The sequence below is a fragment of the Myotis yumanensis genome, unplaced genomic scaffold, assembly GCF_028538775.1.
Source record: "Myotis yumanensis isolate MYYU_CA2020_CCGP unplaced genomic scaffold, mMyoYum1.0.hap1 SCAF_6, whole genome shotgun sequence".
NCBI lineage: Eukaryota > Metazoa > Chordata > Mammalia > Chiroptera > Vespertilionidae > Myotis > Myotis yumanensis.
In genome coordinates, this window is record NW_027223757.1 from 37,344,442 (window position 1) to 37,364,292 (window position 19,851).

The window sequence follows — 19,851 nt, forward strand, 5'->3', positions numbered from 1 at the left end:
CCAGCTATTGTTGATGGAAATAAGTTGTTTGCAAATTATGTTAAGGGGAAGTCCAAAGTGATTGCTCTCACCGGGACGGCCTTGCCAAAGCCTCTGGACATACTCCCGCTGCCGCTCTATCTAGAAATATCGCATAGACGTTGACATTAGAAAAGTTAAACTTTCCCATGGATGTGAGTTCTGAGCCTTGGCATGAGAAAAACATCAGCCCTTTGCATCTCTTCGTTATTTAACCAATTTTCACTCAGACAGAATTAGGAGGATCCACTCATATAGGAACATGCTGGTCTCTCAGTCTGAGCCCAGGGTCAGCCAGGAGAAGCAAAGACAACCAGTTCCCGACAATCTTAAGAAGCACAAGAAAACTTCTTTCTGTCAAATAATTGAGTACAAGGAGAAAAGTCTAACTAGGCCTAAGGTAAATGGACTGGAGCAATCTTTACCTCCCCTCTACTTCCTGCCACTAGCTTCCCCCCAGACGCCATACACTGTAACTGTTCCCTTTAGTCCTAAAAATAGTCACACCATTAAAAATAATAAACACGGTTGTATACATCAATGCCTTGTACAGGGGTATGTTTAGTCCTTCTTTCATTACCAATAAACTCTATCATCTAATGAAAACAGGTTTTCCATTCTTTGTGGACTAGTAAATGTAATTAGGGTTGGGAACCTCCCTTTAAGATGGTAGCTATGCCCTAGGCGGTTTGGCTTAGTGGATAGAGTGTTGGCCTGAGGATTGAAGGGTCGCAGGTTTGATTCTGGTCAAGGGCACATGCTTGGGTTGCAGGCTCGATCCCCAGTAGGGGGCCTCCAGGAGGCAGCCGATCAATGATTCTCTCTCATTGTTGATGTTTCTGTCTCTCTCTCCCTCTCCCTTCCTCTCTCTGGAATCAATAAAAATATTAAAAAAAAAAAAGACTGTAGCTATGCTTGGAATTCAACAATGCAAATAAGCTTACAAATAAACATGCTGCACATGCTGCCCTAGAAAACCCAGATTCTGGGCCCACAGTGAAAGGAAAGCACTATCTTCAGTTCTGGCCATGTTTTCCATCCCCTTCTCACATGTAATATTTTAATTTTTGTTACTTTTAAATTGATTTTAGAGAGAGAGGAAGGGATAGGGAGAGAGAAACATCAGTTGGTTGCCTCCCATATGTACCCCGACCAGGGATTGACTTGGCAACCTGGGTATATACCCTGACTAGGAATCGAACCCGTGACCCCTTGGTGCATTGGCCATGCTCCAACCAACCGAGCCACCCCGGCCAAGGCAGGGTAATGTTTTTAAGGACGCTGTACTCACGTGCTGGTTGAGGATGCCCCTCAGTAGCTGCTGGTGAAGCCTCAGGCAGGTGCATTCATCTCGGTAGGCCTTAATGAAGTAAGGGTGGCTGAGGTCAAACCTGGGGCCCCTGTACATGATGTCAGTGATCACTTGTGCTAAGGCGAACCTCTCCTCGGGGTCCAGCGTGTGCTGGTAGGCTTCAAAGTAACAGTCAAGAAGCTGCAAATAAGGTTGATAGTCAGGGAACAGCAGGCAGTCCTAGGGCCCAGCAAGGAGAGGCGAGGCACCAGCACTCGATGCGTTGGAAAGACCCTGGGCACCCGCAGGAGAGAGACAGCGCTGAACCTCCGGGTACAGGGCTGGTGCAGGCAGCTGCAGACCCATGCAACTCAGGGCAATTAGTAAACCCACAGGGAGGTCAGGGAGGGCAAGGGAAAGAATACTCGCTTTGCCTCTGTCCCCTTTTCCCTGCTCTCCCCTGATAAAATGGGGGGGGGGGGGAGTGTTCTATAATGAAGAATATCACCTCTAATAATTATAAGCTCCAATCACAGTGCATTCAGGGTCACTTCATCAAATATATTTATCTTCCACATCTTTCTTCACAGACCCATTCCTCGCCCCCTTTCACTCCATCACCAAATGTACGTAGGCAGGCGGCCTCCTCCCTAGTTCTACACCCTCGGCCCCATTTCTGACTCCTTCTCTTTAATGGTCTTCCCAACGTTCACCTATGTAGGAATGATGGGGGTGTGGTAGAATGGAAGGCTGAGGGTGAAAGTGCCCCCAAATGCAAAGACATTTCTCCCAGACCAGGCTCCACCAGGAGGGGCCCAGGTGCAGAACTCCCAAAGGCATCCAGGAAGCTAACTCCTTTCCTGGTGGAGTCACAGCCTCCCCGAGAAACCAAAGAGAGCTTCCACACACACACGGTTGAAGAGTGTTCTTCCTATGGGAATTGAGATGCTCTATTTTTTTAAATTAGATTTTTATTGATTTCAGAAAGGAAGGGAAGAGGGAGAGAGAGAGAAAAACATCAATGATGAGAGAGAATCATTGAATGGCTGCTTCCTGCACTCCCCACACTGGGGATGGAGCCCGAAACCTGGGCATGTGCCCTAACCAGGAATTGAACTGTGACTCCCTGGTTCATAGGTCGATGCTCAACCACTGAGCCATGCCAGCCAGGCCAGATACTCTTGATTTTGCTTTTACATTTGTCTGTGAGCTTAAGGAATTTCTGTTCTGTGTGTAAATTCTATTTGTGTGTGATCAGTCACGGTGCTAATCAGTAAAAGCTCTTCAGAGTTCACTGGGCTGGAATCTGAAACAGGAACCTAAGGCAAGGTAAAGGCAAGGTAAGGAAGCAGTTCTGAACAATGCACTTATTATTTTAGAGTTGTTTTAAAACCTTCATTGGCCTTAGACGCTCTCACTTTTGGAGACCTTGTCCCACATTATAACACATATATTAAAATGTCCTCACATCCCAATACAATTATCTTATCTGTAAAAATGTTAAGTGGCATGTCTTATTTTGCTCTTCAAAATATTTGGCTATGAGCAACACATTTAATTAATGACTGGCCATGATTTCCGGACAGTATGTACCTGGGGATTCTTATGAAGCGAGAAAGTCTGATCCATCAAGTGTTTTCAGATGTAATGAGAAGTTCATAAGTGCTCAGTTGACCACGTTTTTACATTTTACAGACATGTAATGAAGCATTTATTGACGTCTATTTTGTATTTTCTTTTCTTACTTTGGAGTAATGTATGTGCTATTGTGTGTTTTTTCTCAGATCGCAAACATTTGCAATGTTCCCTGAAAAGCAATTAGGTCCTAAACACCCGGTCTATATGGCCTGATGGGTAAATCGGCTCGGACTGGAAGCTTCCGAACTATCATCCCCACTGGTCTTACAATGGAACCAATTCCTTTCCCTCTGCCACACGAATCCAACACATCTTCCCCCAGAGTTTCCGCTCCAGCTGTCCCTTCGGAAAGTCTTCTGTGACTAGCTCCTCTCAGGGAGGTTCCCTCTCCTGAGGTCTCGGCTCCAGTGGTAGCCCTATCACCAAAGACACAGGCTGGCCCAGGGTAGGCACTGACTGGCCAGCAAGGAGGGAACTGCTGAGGCTGCAGTTTCTACCAGCCCGACAGCCTACACACTGGGGGATGCAGTGGAGAAAGACAGGCTTTGTTTCCCTGGGTGCTGGTTTTCCTGGTGGTTTCAGGCCTGAAGTCAGTCCTCTTCTTAAAAAACGAAGGCATTTCCTAAAAGGAGATAAAGAGCCCCTCTCATGGTGTGGCCTCCATAGCTAAGAATGCAAAACCAGGAAGAACAGAGAAGGTGTCAGCACTACTTGAATACAGGAGACAACAGCACAGAAGGCAAATGGGAGATAGCGGAACCACGGTGCAGGAATAGCCCGGAATGTCTCCATTTTGCCAATCCTGGCTTCCGAGGCTCCCAAGGGAGGTGAACATTTGAAGATTAATAGGAGAGTAGGAGTCAATGCCTTTTTAATAGACATTCAGTACCTGAGGGCCTCAATGCTAAGGCTCAAGGAGGGAGAGCCTGGGGCACTTTACGTAGCATACGGTTTTGCAAGAACTCCTTTGGGGAACACCGGCCTAAGGGACTCTGGGTCAACCAAAGGAGGCTAAAAGCTCAGGACAGAATGCTCCATAGACACTCCAAGATCTCAGAGTTGAAATGACGGAAGGTGGAGATGCCCTGGCCCTGCAGGGAGAGCTAAATGATCTCGTTTTGTCCCCAGAGTTCTACTCTGGAGTAACTTTCAATTATTAAGTAGCAGAAGACAAAGCAGAAGGAGTGACTAGTTGGTGTAGGAATAGTCTAGATCAGTGGTCGGCAAACTCATTAGTCAACAGAGCCAAATATCAACAGTACAACGATTGAAATTTCTTTGGAGAGCCAAATTTTTTAAACTGAAACTATATAGGTAGGTACATTGTTATTAACTTAATTAGGACACTCCTAAGGCTTAGAAAGAGCCACACTCAAGGGGCCAAAGAGCCGCATGTGGCTCGTGAGCCGCAGTTTGCCGACCACGGATCTTGGGGGAGAGTAGGAATGAAACAACTACTTCTCTAAATCATTCTGGACTAACTTGAACCATTTTGCTGGGCCAGGGCAATCCCAGGAGCTAGTTTGTTGCATTTGTATTGCCCTGACCTGTTTTTGTACAAAGAGCCCGATTGTTTGGTAATTTGGCAGGAGAAGTTTAAGGGGAGGGCTCTTTTATATTTATTTATTTTTTTTATTGTTGACTCTATTGCAGATGTTCCCTATATCTCCCCTTCCCCTTTGCCTCCCTCCTTCTTGCCAGTGATTCCAAATCTGGTGATACCAGGTTGCAGAGGCCGGAGCTAAATGGCCATACTTACTTTTGTTGCTAATAGGATTGACAGACTTAGCAAATAAGGGTGCAGGTTATCTAGTTAAATTTTAATTTCTGATAAACAATGAATGTTTTTTTAGTTAAATACGTCCCAAATAGTGTCATATTTTCCCTGCAATCCTAGTTGTTGAGAAGGAGCACATGGCTCTCTTTTTAAACTGGCAAGGCCTTCTCAAGCTTTGGCTCCAATCTCGAGACGTTCTCGGATGGATGCTTGCATAATTTTATCAAGAATTTTTTCCCCAGGGGTAGGACGGTGGTCTTTCCACCTCACAGGTTCTCTTTATTATCTGTTTGCTAACTGGCCCACTTCCATTTAAACTCTGGGCTGGTATTTGTCTAAGAAGTCTTCCTAGCCTGTCAAATGTCACCTGTGTGTGTCAAGGGCCAACTCTCAGGTACACACTGGTGGTAGGCATGGAATATTGGAGAAAATAGAAAAATAGCCAAAATGAATAATCTCAAAACTTACTTTGTTTATATTATTATTTGTTATTATTTATTATTATTTGTTAATCCTCACCTCAGGGATATGTTTCCATTGATTGTTTTAGAGAGAGGGGAAGGGAGGGGGAGAGACAGAGAGAGTGAGAAACACTGATGTGAGAGAGACACATTGATTGGTTGCCTCCCTCATGTACCCTGGCCGGGGCTGGGGATTGAGCCTGCACCTCAGGTATGTGCCCCTGCTGGGAATTGAACCCAAGACCCTTCAGTCTGCGCTCTATCCACTGAGTCAAACCGGCCAGGACTATATTATTTTTAACTCAAACTTTTCTCTATTTCTGGGATTTAAAAAAAATTAAATATAGTATTTCAGGTCAAATGAAAGTGCAAAACAGAAAACCAATGCTAGATGCAGCCTGTCAACAGATTTTTTTTTAAAGTGCTCCAAACACAAATTCAACTGAAAATGTGTCCTCTGGTGGCTGTGGAGAGAATTAGCAGTTGGTACAAGTATCACTCAGGAGCTGGCACGTCGGATATCTGGCTCCTCTAAGAGTCCCTTAATCAACCTAAATTCACACCAGCTCTGATGTTATGAGCATTTATACATAATATGGTCTCTTTAAAAATTTAAGACAAACCAATGTGTTTGAGCAATTCTTAACATTCTAGTGATTCCAGTAATTTAACAATCAAAACCAGCTGAGGAAACTTGGCAGCAGAACCAATGCTGGGGAAAACCAACCACACTCCAGATAAAAGTCCGGTTTATCCATTCAAAATAGGCTCTTTCGACAGGATTTCTGACTTAGGAGGCCCCGTGTTACAGTTTTGGCACAGACAGCTCAGTTTCTACGGGGAACTTATTCTCAGGGTAGAAAGGAATTAGCAGTGATTGTTTTAAGTGAAAATGATTTCTTTAAAACTCCTGTCTGGATGAATACACTTGTCGAGTTTGAGGAGTCTGTCTTATTTACAATTAATGCAGCCTTTCCGGTTACTACACTCTGAGCCTAAATCCCTCATTTACTCAGTTGATCTTACGGTTCTAACTCGCTGATCAAGGTTGCAGATGCAAACTCTAAAGGCCAGTTATCTTCAAAAAGAGGAACCGAGTTCAAAGCCCAGGGTTTGCACCCTTTAAGCTCAGCTAGTTTTGTTGTTTTTAATTGGGTGACCTGCATCTCCATGAGTAACACACCAGAGAGTAGATGAAATGGTAAACCATCTAATACCAGAAAAGCAATTCCAAGAAAACATTTCCACTTCCCCTGTCTGACCACATCATACTGTATCCTGGCTCCCGCCCCGTAACTTCGGAGAGCCTGCAGAGCTGGCCATGACCTCCTATGGCTGGGCCGCCGCCTGGCTTTAGGAGCCGTCTTTCTGATGTTTCTCTGCACGCCGCACTAATGGCTATCTTCTCCTAATTAAGACACATCTTTCCCGTTGACTTTCATAGCACGATTCCTTCCATTTCTCTCCAGTCTCTTTGGCTACTCTTGGTTCCCCTCATGGATTCTTATGCCATGACCTTACCCTTGAAAGGGGGACCCAGGGGCCCACTTCAGACATCTCTGGCTTTTTCTAGTCATTTCGACTCATTACTGTGGTCCAACTTCCACATTCCTACCTCAGCTCAGACCTGCTCCTGAGTTTCCAAAGGACAAGCACCCACCAAACATCCACGCCCAGCTTCAGAACACTCTCCCACAGGCCTTGCACCCCAGACTCAGTGTTATTCCCCCCAACAGGCCCCGCTGCGGCCTTCTGTGCCAGTTGATAGCCTCCTCCCCTACCCTGAGGAAGTCATTTCAGCTCCATCCTTACTCTCTCCCTCCAGCATCCACCGCCCTCTCCACTTCAAAGAGCTCTCAGCCTGCTCCTCCTTCCTAGTCCCACGGCTACACCCTCGGCGGTGTGGGTCCCCCTCCTGACGCTCAGGTACCTGTTGCAATACCTGCACTTCTTTCCCCAGGAGCTTTCCATTCCGGGCCATCCTCCACACTGACACCACACAGCTACCACATGAAAACAAAGCTGTGACCGTGTTTCTCCCCTGCTGAAACTCACTGACGGCTTTCCTTGCTTATAAGGTAAACTCTAAATGAAGCGTGGATCAGCAGGCCCTTCCCAGGCTGCACCCAAAACACAGGTTCACCTTGTTTCCCAGCATGCCTTTCCCTCCGAACCAGAGCAGTCTTCCTGCCCGTCTCCAGACTCCCCGCTCCCCCATGTGAGACCGCCCTAACATTTCAAATGCTGTTTCCTCTGCTTACAGATATTTCCTTCTCTGACTGACAATACCTTAAGCACCTGTTAATAACCAGGTTAAACACCTATTCCCCTGGGAAGACTTGGGAACATTTCCTTTACTCTGGCAGCCCCCCTCCCCCAACCCAGGGCAGATCCCCCTGAAAGAACAGAACAGGACTGATGGCTGTGTCCCTGACCCCTCTTCCAAGAAAAAGCCACAGAATGTATCAGTTACTCAGCCCGCCCTTAAATCAGCCAATGGGAATGCAAGGGGAACTAACCCAAGGCCAAAAGTATGCTGACCACCCCCTGTCTTTGTGTAACCAGACCCTAGCCACACCCTGCTTTTGCATCACTAGCCCCTAGCCCTCACCCAACCAATTAGAAGTATGCCCCCACCTCCCAACCCCAAGCCCTATAAAATCTTTGTTCTCTTGAGACTCGGGGCTCTCTCGCATCCTGACACTGTGTCGGTAGAGGCAGAGGGACCAAGCTTGAGCTTGAATAAAGGCTCTTTGCTTTTGCATCAGACTCGGCTCCCTGGTGTGGTCCTTGGGGATCTTGAAATCTGGGCATAACACCCCCTCCACTGGGGTCCTCAAGGCTCTTGCATGTGCCACTGGGTTATAATTTCGCTTAGAGATCAGATCAATGTTTACAGGCTACAAATTCCTAATAAATATTCTCTTGTGTCTATATGTTCCCAGTGCCTGGAACAGTACCTGGTGCAGAGTAAATACTTAATGTTTGATGAATAAACTCCCAACAGTTAGAGATTATCAAAAGGGCAATAACACACGCTAAGGAGCAGTTTGTCATTTATTACTGGGATATGAACCATTAACAACAGGATGGCGATTTAGTAACTCACTGTCTTATTGTTCTAAATTTACCCTGTAACTTGTTGCACTCAGCACGCCTTACCCCCTGCTCTCACGCACCCACATGGGGCATACACTTCTGCAGGCCACAAAAGGTCGTCAGTCTGTCTGTGTTTAGTAGACTGAGGGCTGTCCTGACAGGACAAGGAATATGCATGGAATCATCTCTCATTCTCACTTAAAAGGGAGCTGTCAGGAAAGTCCCACTGAGTTTTTAAAAGTATTGAGTTTTGTAAGAATGTTTATTTAACCAAAGTTTGTTTTCTAGGCGAGAATACCTGGCGCTTGTTTTCTAGAAGGGCTGCCTCCCAAGTCCACAGGTCACACAGCACAGCAAATCTGTCCACTCCTGCATGGGCCCATCCCCAGACCTGGCCAGCATTTGACTTGCTGCCCTCTTTGTGACCTGGAAGAGAAGTGATGACAATGACCAGAGCCAGACCTCTCTCCATGAAGCTGTTCCTATTAGAAATGCACCCTTGGATTATCAGCTTTGTTTTAGGAAAGAAAATGGAATAGCAACTGGTTTCTAAATCATTAAGGAGCAAAGACAAAGCCCAAAGTTCATACTTGTTGACTTAGTCAACAGGGATTCCTGTTTGCCTTTACAATTTCAGTTTTAAAGACTAATTTTAGAAACACAACCAAATTCAATTAACATAAAACCTTTACTAAAATATTCTCAAACCTGTAATTTGAAGGCAAAACATAATTTTTTTCTTTTCTAAAACCAGGTTCCTGGTGGTTTAAAAACAAACCCAGTTCCACCTGCTACTTCAATTGATGTTAGCCAAGTCAAAATTTTCAGAGAAGTTTCTAAGATATTATTTAATTACATTAATCATTAACCTATATAAATAAATGTAATCATTGTCATTATTCAGCAGAAATATTTGTCCAATATATTCATGTTAGTTTTCATTATCAGCATTATTATTGCTTTAAATTTTTAAGTGACCAATTTCAGAATGAAATATTTAACAGTAAGAGCTTTTCAGGGGCTAAAGTTTGAATTCAATAATTATCAGGTTTATGATGGCTACTGAACACAAGAGAAAGACTTTGATCAGGAGTTTTCCTAGCAGCAGTTGGAAAATCATGGAAATCATCACCATGAATGACTGTATACCAATTAGCTCAGCTAAAAGGTTTTCATGGAGCTAAATGACTACTACGTGTTTCAATCCAATTAAATTCTTAGCAGCTGGAAATAGTTGCATGGTATTATAAATTATTATCGACAAAAGTGATGCATTCATATGTAGGATAGCCAGTAAAGATAAAGGCTAAGAGCTGAAATTGAATGCCCTGGAATGGTGGATGCCATTGCTGCTTCCCGAGTCAGATCCCAGATGGTCGGTGGCAAAGAGAGGACAGAGAGTTCAAGCCAATAGTGAATTAATTCTGCCTAAAATCTGAAAGGTTAATTGTCAAACAGTCCTCCAGCAGGATTTTGTAACAATGTGAATATGAATAGTCTTTAATTATAGTCTAATATATTACAAAATAGCATAAACCCTTGCTATCTTTCCTTTAGGTATTGCAATATATCTAGAAACTCTTAAGTTCTTTTCCAATGTAATGCTAATGCTGTCATATTATTTCAAAAGAAATATTCTTACGGCGCCTATTCTAAAATTGGATACATTTGAGTGGTGCCAGAAGGAAGAGCGAATACAGACTAATAGTTATTCAATTACCCTGAGTAATGGTGTCTCCCTCTGGGGCTTGTCTGGCATCTTCTGAGCCAGATCTTCTCGCATCTAGTGGTTTTCTGTTATGAACCCAGGGATGCCCCTGTTTCTAACTGCAGTTTCCCAAGGCCAATAACATTTTTTTTGTTACTTAGAAAAAAAATTGACTTCATGGCTTCCTTTGCTTCCCTCAGGGCCCTGCATGACATTCTCTGCACCCACTGGGTGATGCAGAAATGTCACTGGGCAACGAGTCTAAACAACAGTAAGAATTATAACCAAACCCTGAGAGAGTAGTCAGTCTCCAACAAAAGGGGCACTTAGGCTGACACAGAGCCCTATCTTTTCTAATGCGGGTGTGTGGTGGGAAGGTGTATGTGCTTATTGAATTATTGCATTTATATTTTGAGGTGGGGGTTGTTAAATTAAGCCCCTAGTGTTTTTTGTTTGGTTGGTTGGTTGATTTTTTCAGATCTGATTTCTGACCTTTTTCTTTCTCAATGTAATGGCTGGCCACCAGCAGCAGTTCTGCCTCTAGTTCCTTCAGGTCACTCAAGGCCTCGTCATACATGACATGCACCCCTTGCTGGTCCTGGGTGTGGACGTAGCCAGCTTCGGTGCTATAGTAGTCATCCTGGTTCTCCACTTCTGAGAACTCCATGAATTGGGTGCCATGGACCTGCGTAAACAAAGCCAAGCCTGGAAGTTAGTGGAAAGGGGAGAGCTGTATTTTTCCAGCCCAAATGGCAAACAGTAGACTTCTTCTCCCATGCACAGAGCTATAGACATGCTGAAGAATCAAGAGCTGTATGTAGAGAAAAAGATATTAGCAAAGTATGTTGGCAGAAAGGAGAAGTTTCTGATGTAGATAAACAGCTGAAGAAGTGTTCTAATTAATTTGGGATTCCCTGGGAAAAGGCAACAGAGCCAACTGAGCTTTAAAGGTGGTCTCTGAAGTCACAAGGCCTGAGTCCACAATGCCAGGATCTCACCTTGAATAAGTTATTCATCTGCCTTTAGACTCTGTTTCCTCATCTGTAACGTGGGAACAGTAGAGACACTACAACAGTTGTTGTCAGGAGTATGTGACACTGCCTAGGAGGCACGTGAGACCTATAAATGTTAGCTGCTGAAGATATCTTTGTTTTCATCTTCTAAATACTTCTAAAATGCATTAAAATAGTCTCATGCCTTAGTAATATACTGGATTGAATAGTGTCCCCCCAAAATACATGTCTATCTGAAACCTGTGAATGTCACCTTATTTGGAAGTAGAGTCCTTACAGATGTTAAGACGAGGTCATACTGGATTAGGATGTGCCCTCATCCAATGACTGGTGTCCTTATAAAAGGACAAAACTTTGGAGACAACTGCATAGGAGAAAAGGCCACATGAAGACAGAGGCAGAGGTTTTAGTGATGCACCTGCAGGCCATGGAATGCCAAGGGACCCCAAGGATTGCTGGCAACTCCCAGGAGCCAGAAGAGTCAAGGAAGGAACTTCTCCTGGGTCTCCTCAGGGGCTGACCCTGGTGACTTGAGGCTTGTCAGCTCTAGAACTGTGAGGGAGTAAATTTCTCACCCGGTTGTTGTGAGCCACCCACTTTGTAGTGCATTGTTATGGTGGCCTTAGGAAACTAACATTACAAGTAATTTGAGGACTCCCATCATAATTTTATTTTTCTTAGATGACTGAGAACCTGTTGCTTTCTGAGATTCATTCTAATGATAATCCTCATAACTTCATACTTCTCCATTCTTCTCAAGCCTCTGAATTCACTCCTCTCCCCCATGCCCAGCCTCCCTAAATCTCAGCAGAAGCCCCTCCACCTCTACACACACACACAGTACATTCACACCCTCCTTTCCTGCTTCTTCCTGCACTATAGTGGACGATTCTCCACCCCTTCTCCAAGGTCTTTCTCTTCCCAGCCCTCCCTGCTCTGAAGCATCCCTTCTCCTCCTTGGATATCCAACTCCACTCAACCAGATATTTTCCAATTGACACTCAGACATGCTCATGTCCCTCTCATTTTAAACCCTCACACCCTTCCCTAGGTTCCACCTTATGACTTTCCTCCTCATGGTCCAACCTCCTAAGATGTTCTCTGTACTCACTGTCTCCATTCCCTTACCTTCTACCCCTCCCCCATTCCCATCTGGGGCCTATCTCCATCAAGCCACCCAAACCCCTTTTACCACGACCAACAATGACTTTTTTTGCACATCCAGCAGGCTTCCTTTTTAACTTACATAATCTCTCAGGAGCATCTGACACAATTTAGCACTTCCTGCTTCTTGACTCACACTCTTCCTGGCCTCCCAGGACTTCACATTTTCCTTGATCTCGCCAACTTTCCAGCCGTCCCTTGTCTGGTGCTTGAGGTGTATTTTTCTCTATCATGTTATTAAATAGCGGCCATACTCAAGCCCTAGTCCTAGGACCTCATCTTTTCCTCCCATATTCCTTCCTCAAGAGACATTACACTTTGACAGCTGAGATAACCTTCCCTAGACCATTTGCTCCCCAATTTATATTTCCAATCCAGACTTTCTAGAGCTCTAGACCCACATATCCAATTACTTATTCGGCATCTGTTCCTGGGCATCTCAAAGGCCCCTCAAATTTAACATGATCAAATTGTGTGATCTTCCCCCACCAACCCAGGCCATCTCCAGCATCCCCATTTTCGTAAGCAGCACCACCCATCCACTTCCTCTTGTGTGAATCACTCCTGATGCGTCTTTCTGCCTCACCCTGCATGTCCAATTTAGTGCCAAGTTCTGTTGATTTTACTTCCTATCTCTCAAATCCATCTACTTCTCTCAATCCCACCGCCCACCACCCTGTCCAAACTGTTATTATCTTTCACCAGGATTAGTTTAGGAGCATCCAAACTGGTTTAGCCTCTAATTGTTCTATCCACATTCCTCTGGCTTTCCCTCCCCTCCATTGTACTCACTGCTGGCAGAGGATCTTTGAGAAATGCAGTTTTAACTGTCCCTCCTCCTTCCTTTTAATATCCCTAAAAGGTATCCCATTGCTCACAGAATAAAGCAAAACATCTGAACAGGGCCTACATAGTCTATTTCTCTCCAGTGGTCCTCAGCCAAATGTGATTTTGTTCCCCAGAGGACATTTGACCATGTCTGGAGACATTTTTGGCTGTCACACTTGAGGAAAAGTGCTACTGATATCTAGTGGTTAGAGGCCAGGAATGCCACTAAACATCCTAGAATATTTAGGACAACCTCCCATAACAAAGAGTTATCAAGCCCAAATGTCAATAGTGACGAGGTTGAGGAACTATTGACATTTGGGCTAGTTTCATTTTGCTTTATTTTCCACGTGGATCGCAGTGTCCCAGCCACTCATGTCTTCTTTTGGGTCCTGTTGGGTGCCATACTCCCTCCCTTTGGCCATAGGTCCTTTGCACAGCCTATCCCTATCCATGGAAAGGTCTCCCTCCCCATTTTCCTGGTTAAAGCCTTCATCTTCCAACCTCAGCTCATCATCACTTTGACAGGGACCTCCTCCTGGCTTCCTCAGCACCAAGTTATCACTCTTTTGAGGCATTTACTGAGGTTTCTGTTTTACATTTATTTGTGTGACTTTTGACTAATATTTGTCTCACCCACTGAATTATAAGTACTATGAGGTTAAGGAACATGTCTAATTTTGTTTATTATTGTATCCTTAGTGTTTGGCACAGGGCCTAACACATAATGATTGCTTAGAAAATCTATATAATAAAAGTGTAATATGCTAATTAAACCAGATGTCCTTCTGGACATCCTTCCTTCCAGACAAAGCCTCAGCGGGCGAGAGCCAGGGCCAAGGCTCTTGCACGAATTTCGTGTATCGGGCCTCTAGTATGTAAATAAGAGAATGGATGAATAAATGAATGGTTTTTGATACTTTTTGCATATAGACTTCTTTTAGTCTGTCACCTCATGATCCCAACTTGTACTTTTAATATATACTGTAAGAAATAAGGCGAGTCCCCAAATTCAGGTGTCCTGGTAGAACACAAAACATACTTGGGAGCCAGACAGCAGGGCAAGTATCTTTCCTCCTGCAGGAGGGTGCGCAGCACATGGTCTGGGAGCACATGCACACTGAGCAGGTGGTCTGCTCGGCCTTTTAATCCTGACGCACGTGACCTGTCCCTCACTCTTGATTGGAACTCAGGCGCACAGTCTTTCGAGATTGGCTAATTCAAAGGGAGGAGTTGGCCTTTGCCGTTTCAAGATGGTGGCCCCCAGGGGAGCTGCAAGTCATGTGGCTAACATGACGGCTGTCAAGTCACATGAGCCAAAATGGCAGCTGCCTTAACTGTTCTTTGACAGAAAGATGACTGTTTATTCTCACGTATACCGGTCAGAAATACTGTGTTTTGTCCTTATAGACTCTCATCTCATGTCATTACATCCTAATGCATGCATTCTCAATGAGGGTAGAAAGTAGTTCCTGGGAGACAAAAAAAATCTTACTCTTTTAATGTATAAAACATAGGCATACATACTGTACACATATATGGCATATCTCTGCTATTAATATTTCTTTGGAAAAGGATCATCGGGGAAAAGTATTTAAAAAGAGTTCTTTGGGGGGGCAGCAATAATAAAGAAAAGGTTAAAAACATTTGGCCTACTTTAAAAATATATATATATTTTTTCTAAATGATAAAATACACATAACATATTTACCATCTGAGCCACTTTTAGGTGTACAGTTAGGATGGCGTTAAGTACATTCACATTGTTATGCACCTATCACCACCATCCATCTCCAGAACTCTTTTTATCTTGCAGAACTGAAACTCTGTCCCATTAAATAATAACTCCCCGTTTGCCTTCCCCAACCTTGGGACCACCATGCTATTTAGCGTCTCTGCTAGACGACTCCAGATACCACCTGTAAGTGGAATCATATAGTGTTTGTCATCTTGTGACTGGCTTATTTCACTTAGCATAATGTTCTCAGGGTTTGTCCATGTTGTGCATGTATTAGATTTTCCTTTCTTTTTAAGGCTGAATGACATTCCATGTGTGTATAGACATCATATTTGTTCATCCCTCAGTGGACACTTGGGTTGCTTCCACCTTTTGGCTATTGTGAATAATGCTCTATAAACATAGGGGTACAAATATTTCTTTGAGATCATGCTTTCAATTCTTTTGGATATATACTCAGAAGTGGAATTTCTGGATCATATGGTAATTCTATTTTTACGCTTTTGAGGAATCACCATATTCTTTTACATCAATGACTGCACCATTTTACATTCCCACCAATAGTACACAAGGGTTCCAATTTCTCCACAACCTCTCCAACACTTGCTAATATATATGATATATATATTCTGATTTTCTAAGTTGTTATTTATGAGTCATTTTCGCTATGGAACCAATGGTTCTCAATATTTTACCCCCCAAATTTTACCCCCCCTCTATTCATTCTTATAACATAAAATGTTTGCTAAGTTAAGTAATCGATTGTTGGATACAATCCATTGATTTACAAATTTTAATAAGCAGTCATATCCTATCTCTCAATAGATCTGTCAATTGGTTTGTGTATGTGACATTGCCTATTGTATAACTACAGGAACTTCTCTGCAACCTTCATATTCAGGGCAGAATATTATCAGCATGGATAGTTAATCATCAATATCAGAAAGGTGGGTGAGGGGCACTCTAGGGGTCCATTCAGTCCCATGCTACTATAATTAGATTTAATGTGCTGTTATAAGTACACCAGATGATGCCATACTTCATTTCCCTGAAGACTACTCTTTAATGAGTTGCCCATTCAATTATAGGTTCTTAATTATTCAAGCAGAAACTTAGAAGTTTTCTAATAAGTAAAAGGATGAGCATTTCTAAATAATAGCTGTGGTTCGTGTTCCATTAAAAGGATATTTCATAGTTAAGCATTTCTCTAGTAGGTTGTTATTTTTGTTTACTTTGCTTTTGGCTAGTCTTTAGATATAAAACTTTAAAAATTAGGAACTTACTTTGGCTAAGAGTTCCAAAAGTCAAAGTTCTGTTTTTTATAGAATGATAGGCACCAATGAAAACAGAAAAGATGCTGAGAAATGACATGTCACATACAAAAATTAAACAACTTGTTTAGATTTATAAACTAGCATGTTGGCTTCTGTTGGCATTTAGCATCTATCATCTGTTATGCAAAATGAGCTCTCCTTTATCCACTTTACTGGAAAAGACCTTTCCCAAATTCTTGTACAGGGAAATTTCATAAGATGTAAAGAAATGACTACTGTATGAAGTACTGAAGCAGATGGAAAGCAAAAGGTGTTAAAACACTGACTATAATGCCATCATCTATTTAAATGGTCTCCTTTTCCGCTCTCCCCACCCCATCTCATTGCTCAAGCCCTTTATGGACATGCATGTTCCTTTTCCTTCCCTCTCGCAGTTCCTGTCTTTTAAATGCATGCTTATGTCCAGTGGAGAGACACCTTGAAGACCAGATGGCCAAATTATTTCTTACAGGGTTATGACTCAGTTGTTATCATATTTCCTTTTAATTTTAATTTCTTCCTTGGCCATGTGAAGGACCCTTCTTATAAAGTTTTAGTGGTCAAGAAAATTGATTCTTCAATATTATGCTTAGAGGAGTGGCAGGAAGGGGAAGACAATAATTACCTGTTTGGGCAAGAAGTAATCTGGTCTTTGGAATGATTCATATGGTTGTAAGTCTGCAAAATAACTGATGCCAAGATAACTATTTGAGTACAGTAACTATAGGAAAATCGGTGGCCCATCATTCATTCTTTTCACTCTATTGGTTGCTGTCATCACTTGTTAATATGAATTTTAGGTTCTGATAATGTAGACACTATTTCTCTGACTAGCTTTTTCTAAATCATCTTTGCATTAATTTCAGCTAATAAGAATCTAAGAATTTCATAAAAAATTGTTAGGTGAATGAGTCAATCCATTGGCTATAATCTCAAATACTTAAAAAAAACTTTTACTACTTGCAGAGTATAATATTATCATAATGAATTGTTTTTCATTTGAACAGCATGATATACTTGACAAGACACTTTTATGTATATTGTCTTTTCGTGAGCTCTCAACCAGTCTGTTAATGTCCAACAAACATTAATCAGATACCTAGTATGTGAAAAATATATACAGCAGGTCTTCAATTGACACCCTTTTGTTATAACATTGATGAGATTCTTAATTTAACTCTTGTTTGTGTCAATTAGCCTGTGGTAAACTAGTTTCATTATACACTAGAGGCCCAGTGCACGAATTCAATCATGGGTGGAGTCTGGCCGGCCGGCCTCTATCATGGCCAATCAGGCTGGGTAGGGGGAGGGGATGCGGGTGGTTGGAGGGCTGGCCCCACCCCCAATGGGGGGGGGCAATCAGGGGCGGGACCAGCCAGGGGGAAGGGCTGCAGACGATTGGCCAGCTGGCCCTGCCCCTGGTCAAACTCCTGGTCGAATGGACAATTTGCATATTAGCCTTTTATTATATAGGATAGTTTCACTTAAAGTCGTAAAACCTAACGAGGATGATAAGTGAGAACTTACTATATATCCTTTTGCTGCCTGAAGCATCTAAGAATTTTCATGTCCGAAACTGAGATCCTGGTATTTCCAACAAACCTGCTCCAAGCACATCTTAGATGGTGGCAACTCCAAACTTTCATATGCTCAAGCCAAAACTTTTGAATCAATTTTGACTTCTCTTTTTCTCTCCCATTCCACTCTCTTCTTCCTGGAAATCATACTGGCTGTACCTTCAAATATATCCAGAATCTGACTATTTCTCCCCATGCTGTCTTCTCAGACACTGTCTCTAGTTTGATAAATGTAATAACCTTCTAACTAGTCTCTGCTTCCACTCTAAAGTACTGTCAGTCTATTCCCAATACAGCAGCATAAATGTTAAAATGTATGTCAAGCCCAGCTGGTGTGGCTTAGTGGTTGAGTGTCGACCTAGGAACCAGAGGGTCATGGTTCGATTCCCGGTCAGGGCACATGCTCAGGTTGTGGACTTGATCCCCAGTGTGGTGCATGTGCAGGAGGCAGAGATCAATGACTATCTCTCATTATTGATGTTTCTATCTCTTTCTCCCACTTCCTTCCTCTCTGAAATCAATAAAAATATATTTTTTTAAAATGTAAGTGAAGCCACATCCCTCTTCTACTCAAAACTCACAAAGGGCTCCACTTCTCATTCAAAGTTAAAGTCAAAGGCCTCACAGTGGTCCATAACTTGTTCCCCACCACTCCAATCTCTCTAACCCTATTTCCTGCCAATTTCTGCCTCATGCACTCTACTGCTCTTAACTCCTCGCTGTTTCTGCAACACTGCCTGACACTGTCTGCCTCAGGGCCTCTGCACTGTCCTCCCCTCTACGTGGCACTCTTCTCCCAGTTAGCCACGTGGTTTGCTTCCTGATTTCTTTCAGGTCTTTACTCAAATAATACCTTCTCAAGAAGACCTTCCATGATCACCCTACTTATAACTGGAACAGCCCATCACCAACCTCCACCACTCTCTATCCCCCTTTTCTTATCAATTTTTTTTTTTCTGTAGCACCTAACACCATTTTTGTTAGTCCAGAAAGGCTAGGTTATTCTCTGATAAGTAACCCCAAGGCTCAATAGCCTACAATTAAAATTAATTTCTCACTCATGCAAATCCTACTGCAGGACTAGTTGCTTTTATACAGGTATATTCCAGCAGTGATCCAGGGATCAGGATGTTTTTATTTTGTAGTCTGAAACATGCATTCCATTGCCTGCAGCAGGGGAATAGAGCTAGAGGGTCATAAACCAGTTCCTAAATGCTCTGGACTGGAAATGACACATGTCATTACTGCTCACAGCTCCCTGGCCAAAGCTCACCACTAGGCCTCATCCAACTGTAAGGGGCCAGGATCTCTAGGAAGCTTTGGTGCCAAGCCATCTGACATTTTGTATATTATTTATTTAATGTCTGTCTCTTTCCACTCAATAGTCCCATAATGGCAGGGATTTGTGCTAGTTTTGTTTACTGCTGTATCCCCTATGCCTAGTATTTTAATTGGTCAGAACATTTGTGGAATGAATAAATGAGTGGATGAATAAATGTCAGCTCCCCAGGCTGGTGAGCCCAATGATTTTGCTCCCAGTAGCCTCGGCCCTGGGCCTGGTGAGACCAACCCAACAAATTAGCATCTGTGCCTCCCATCCCCTACATGGGGAAGAATCACATAGTTAGATCTGGACATTCTCGTTTAAAAGCTGACAAGGCCACACACATGGAGTGCAACCAAACCACATGACCCTATTAAAGACCCCGTAAAGGTTACTTCCTTGAGATTCTCGTGCTAAAGTAGTAGCTGCTGGCAGCTTCTATGGATGCAGTTGTTTCTAACATTTATGACAGCACAGGAAAGAAATACTGCATTACCCTTGAGAAGCTCCTCCTACAGTCAACGGGGCAGGATAGGATTTGTCTCCGCTCTTCTCCTTCATTTCTATGAAGTGAAGCCTGTGTATGGTGAGGGGGCTGGGAGAGGGGTATTTGTTAGCAAAGGAGACCAAAAAGAGAACTCTCCTAAATACTGAGTTGGACTGTAGGTGACTGGATGAAAAAAATAAAAAAAAATGTTTTCTTTCTTTTTTTTAAATTTTAAATGTTTTTCAATATCTAGAGCTGAACTGTTCCATATAATAGCCTCTAACCACATGTGGCTATTGAGCACTTCAAATGTGGCTTGTCTGTGTTGAGATGTGCTGTACATAGAAGGTACACACCCGATTTTGAAGACTTAGAACAAAAAAGTGTATATCTTATCAACAACTTCTTTATATTG

At 43.1% G+C, this 19,851-nt stretch overlaps 1 protein-coding gene across 6 annotated transcripts in view; it reads right to left on the minus strand.

Annotated features, from left to right (window-relative positions):
* LOC139012275 (uncharacterized) overlaps positions 1 to 19,851 on the minus strand; it is a 159,067-nt gene that overhangs the window by 95,127 nt on the left and 44,089 nt on the right. For all 6 annotated transcript variants that reach the window (XR_011471844.1, XM_070417957.1, XM_070417958.1 and 3 more), the window contains 4 exons: positions 10,485 to 10,677; positions 8,583 to 8,710; positions 1,310 to 1,510; positions 2 to 120 (listed from right to left, as the gene is read on the minus strand). Coding sequence is in view for 5 of the 6 variants with exons in the window: in XM_070417957.1 (XP_070274058.1) it covers positions 2 to 120; positions 1,310 to 1,510; positions 8,583 to 8,710; positions 10,485 to 10,677 (641 nt within the window). In the remaining variant the exon portion in view is untranslated. The remainder of the gene's footprint in view (position 1; positions 121 to 1,309; positions 1,511 to 8,582; positions 8,711 to 10,484; positions 10,678 to 19,851) is intronic.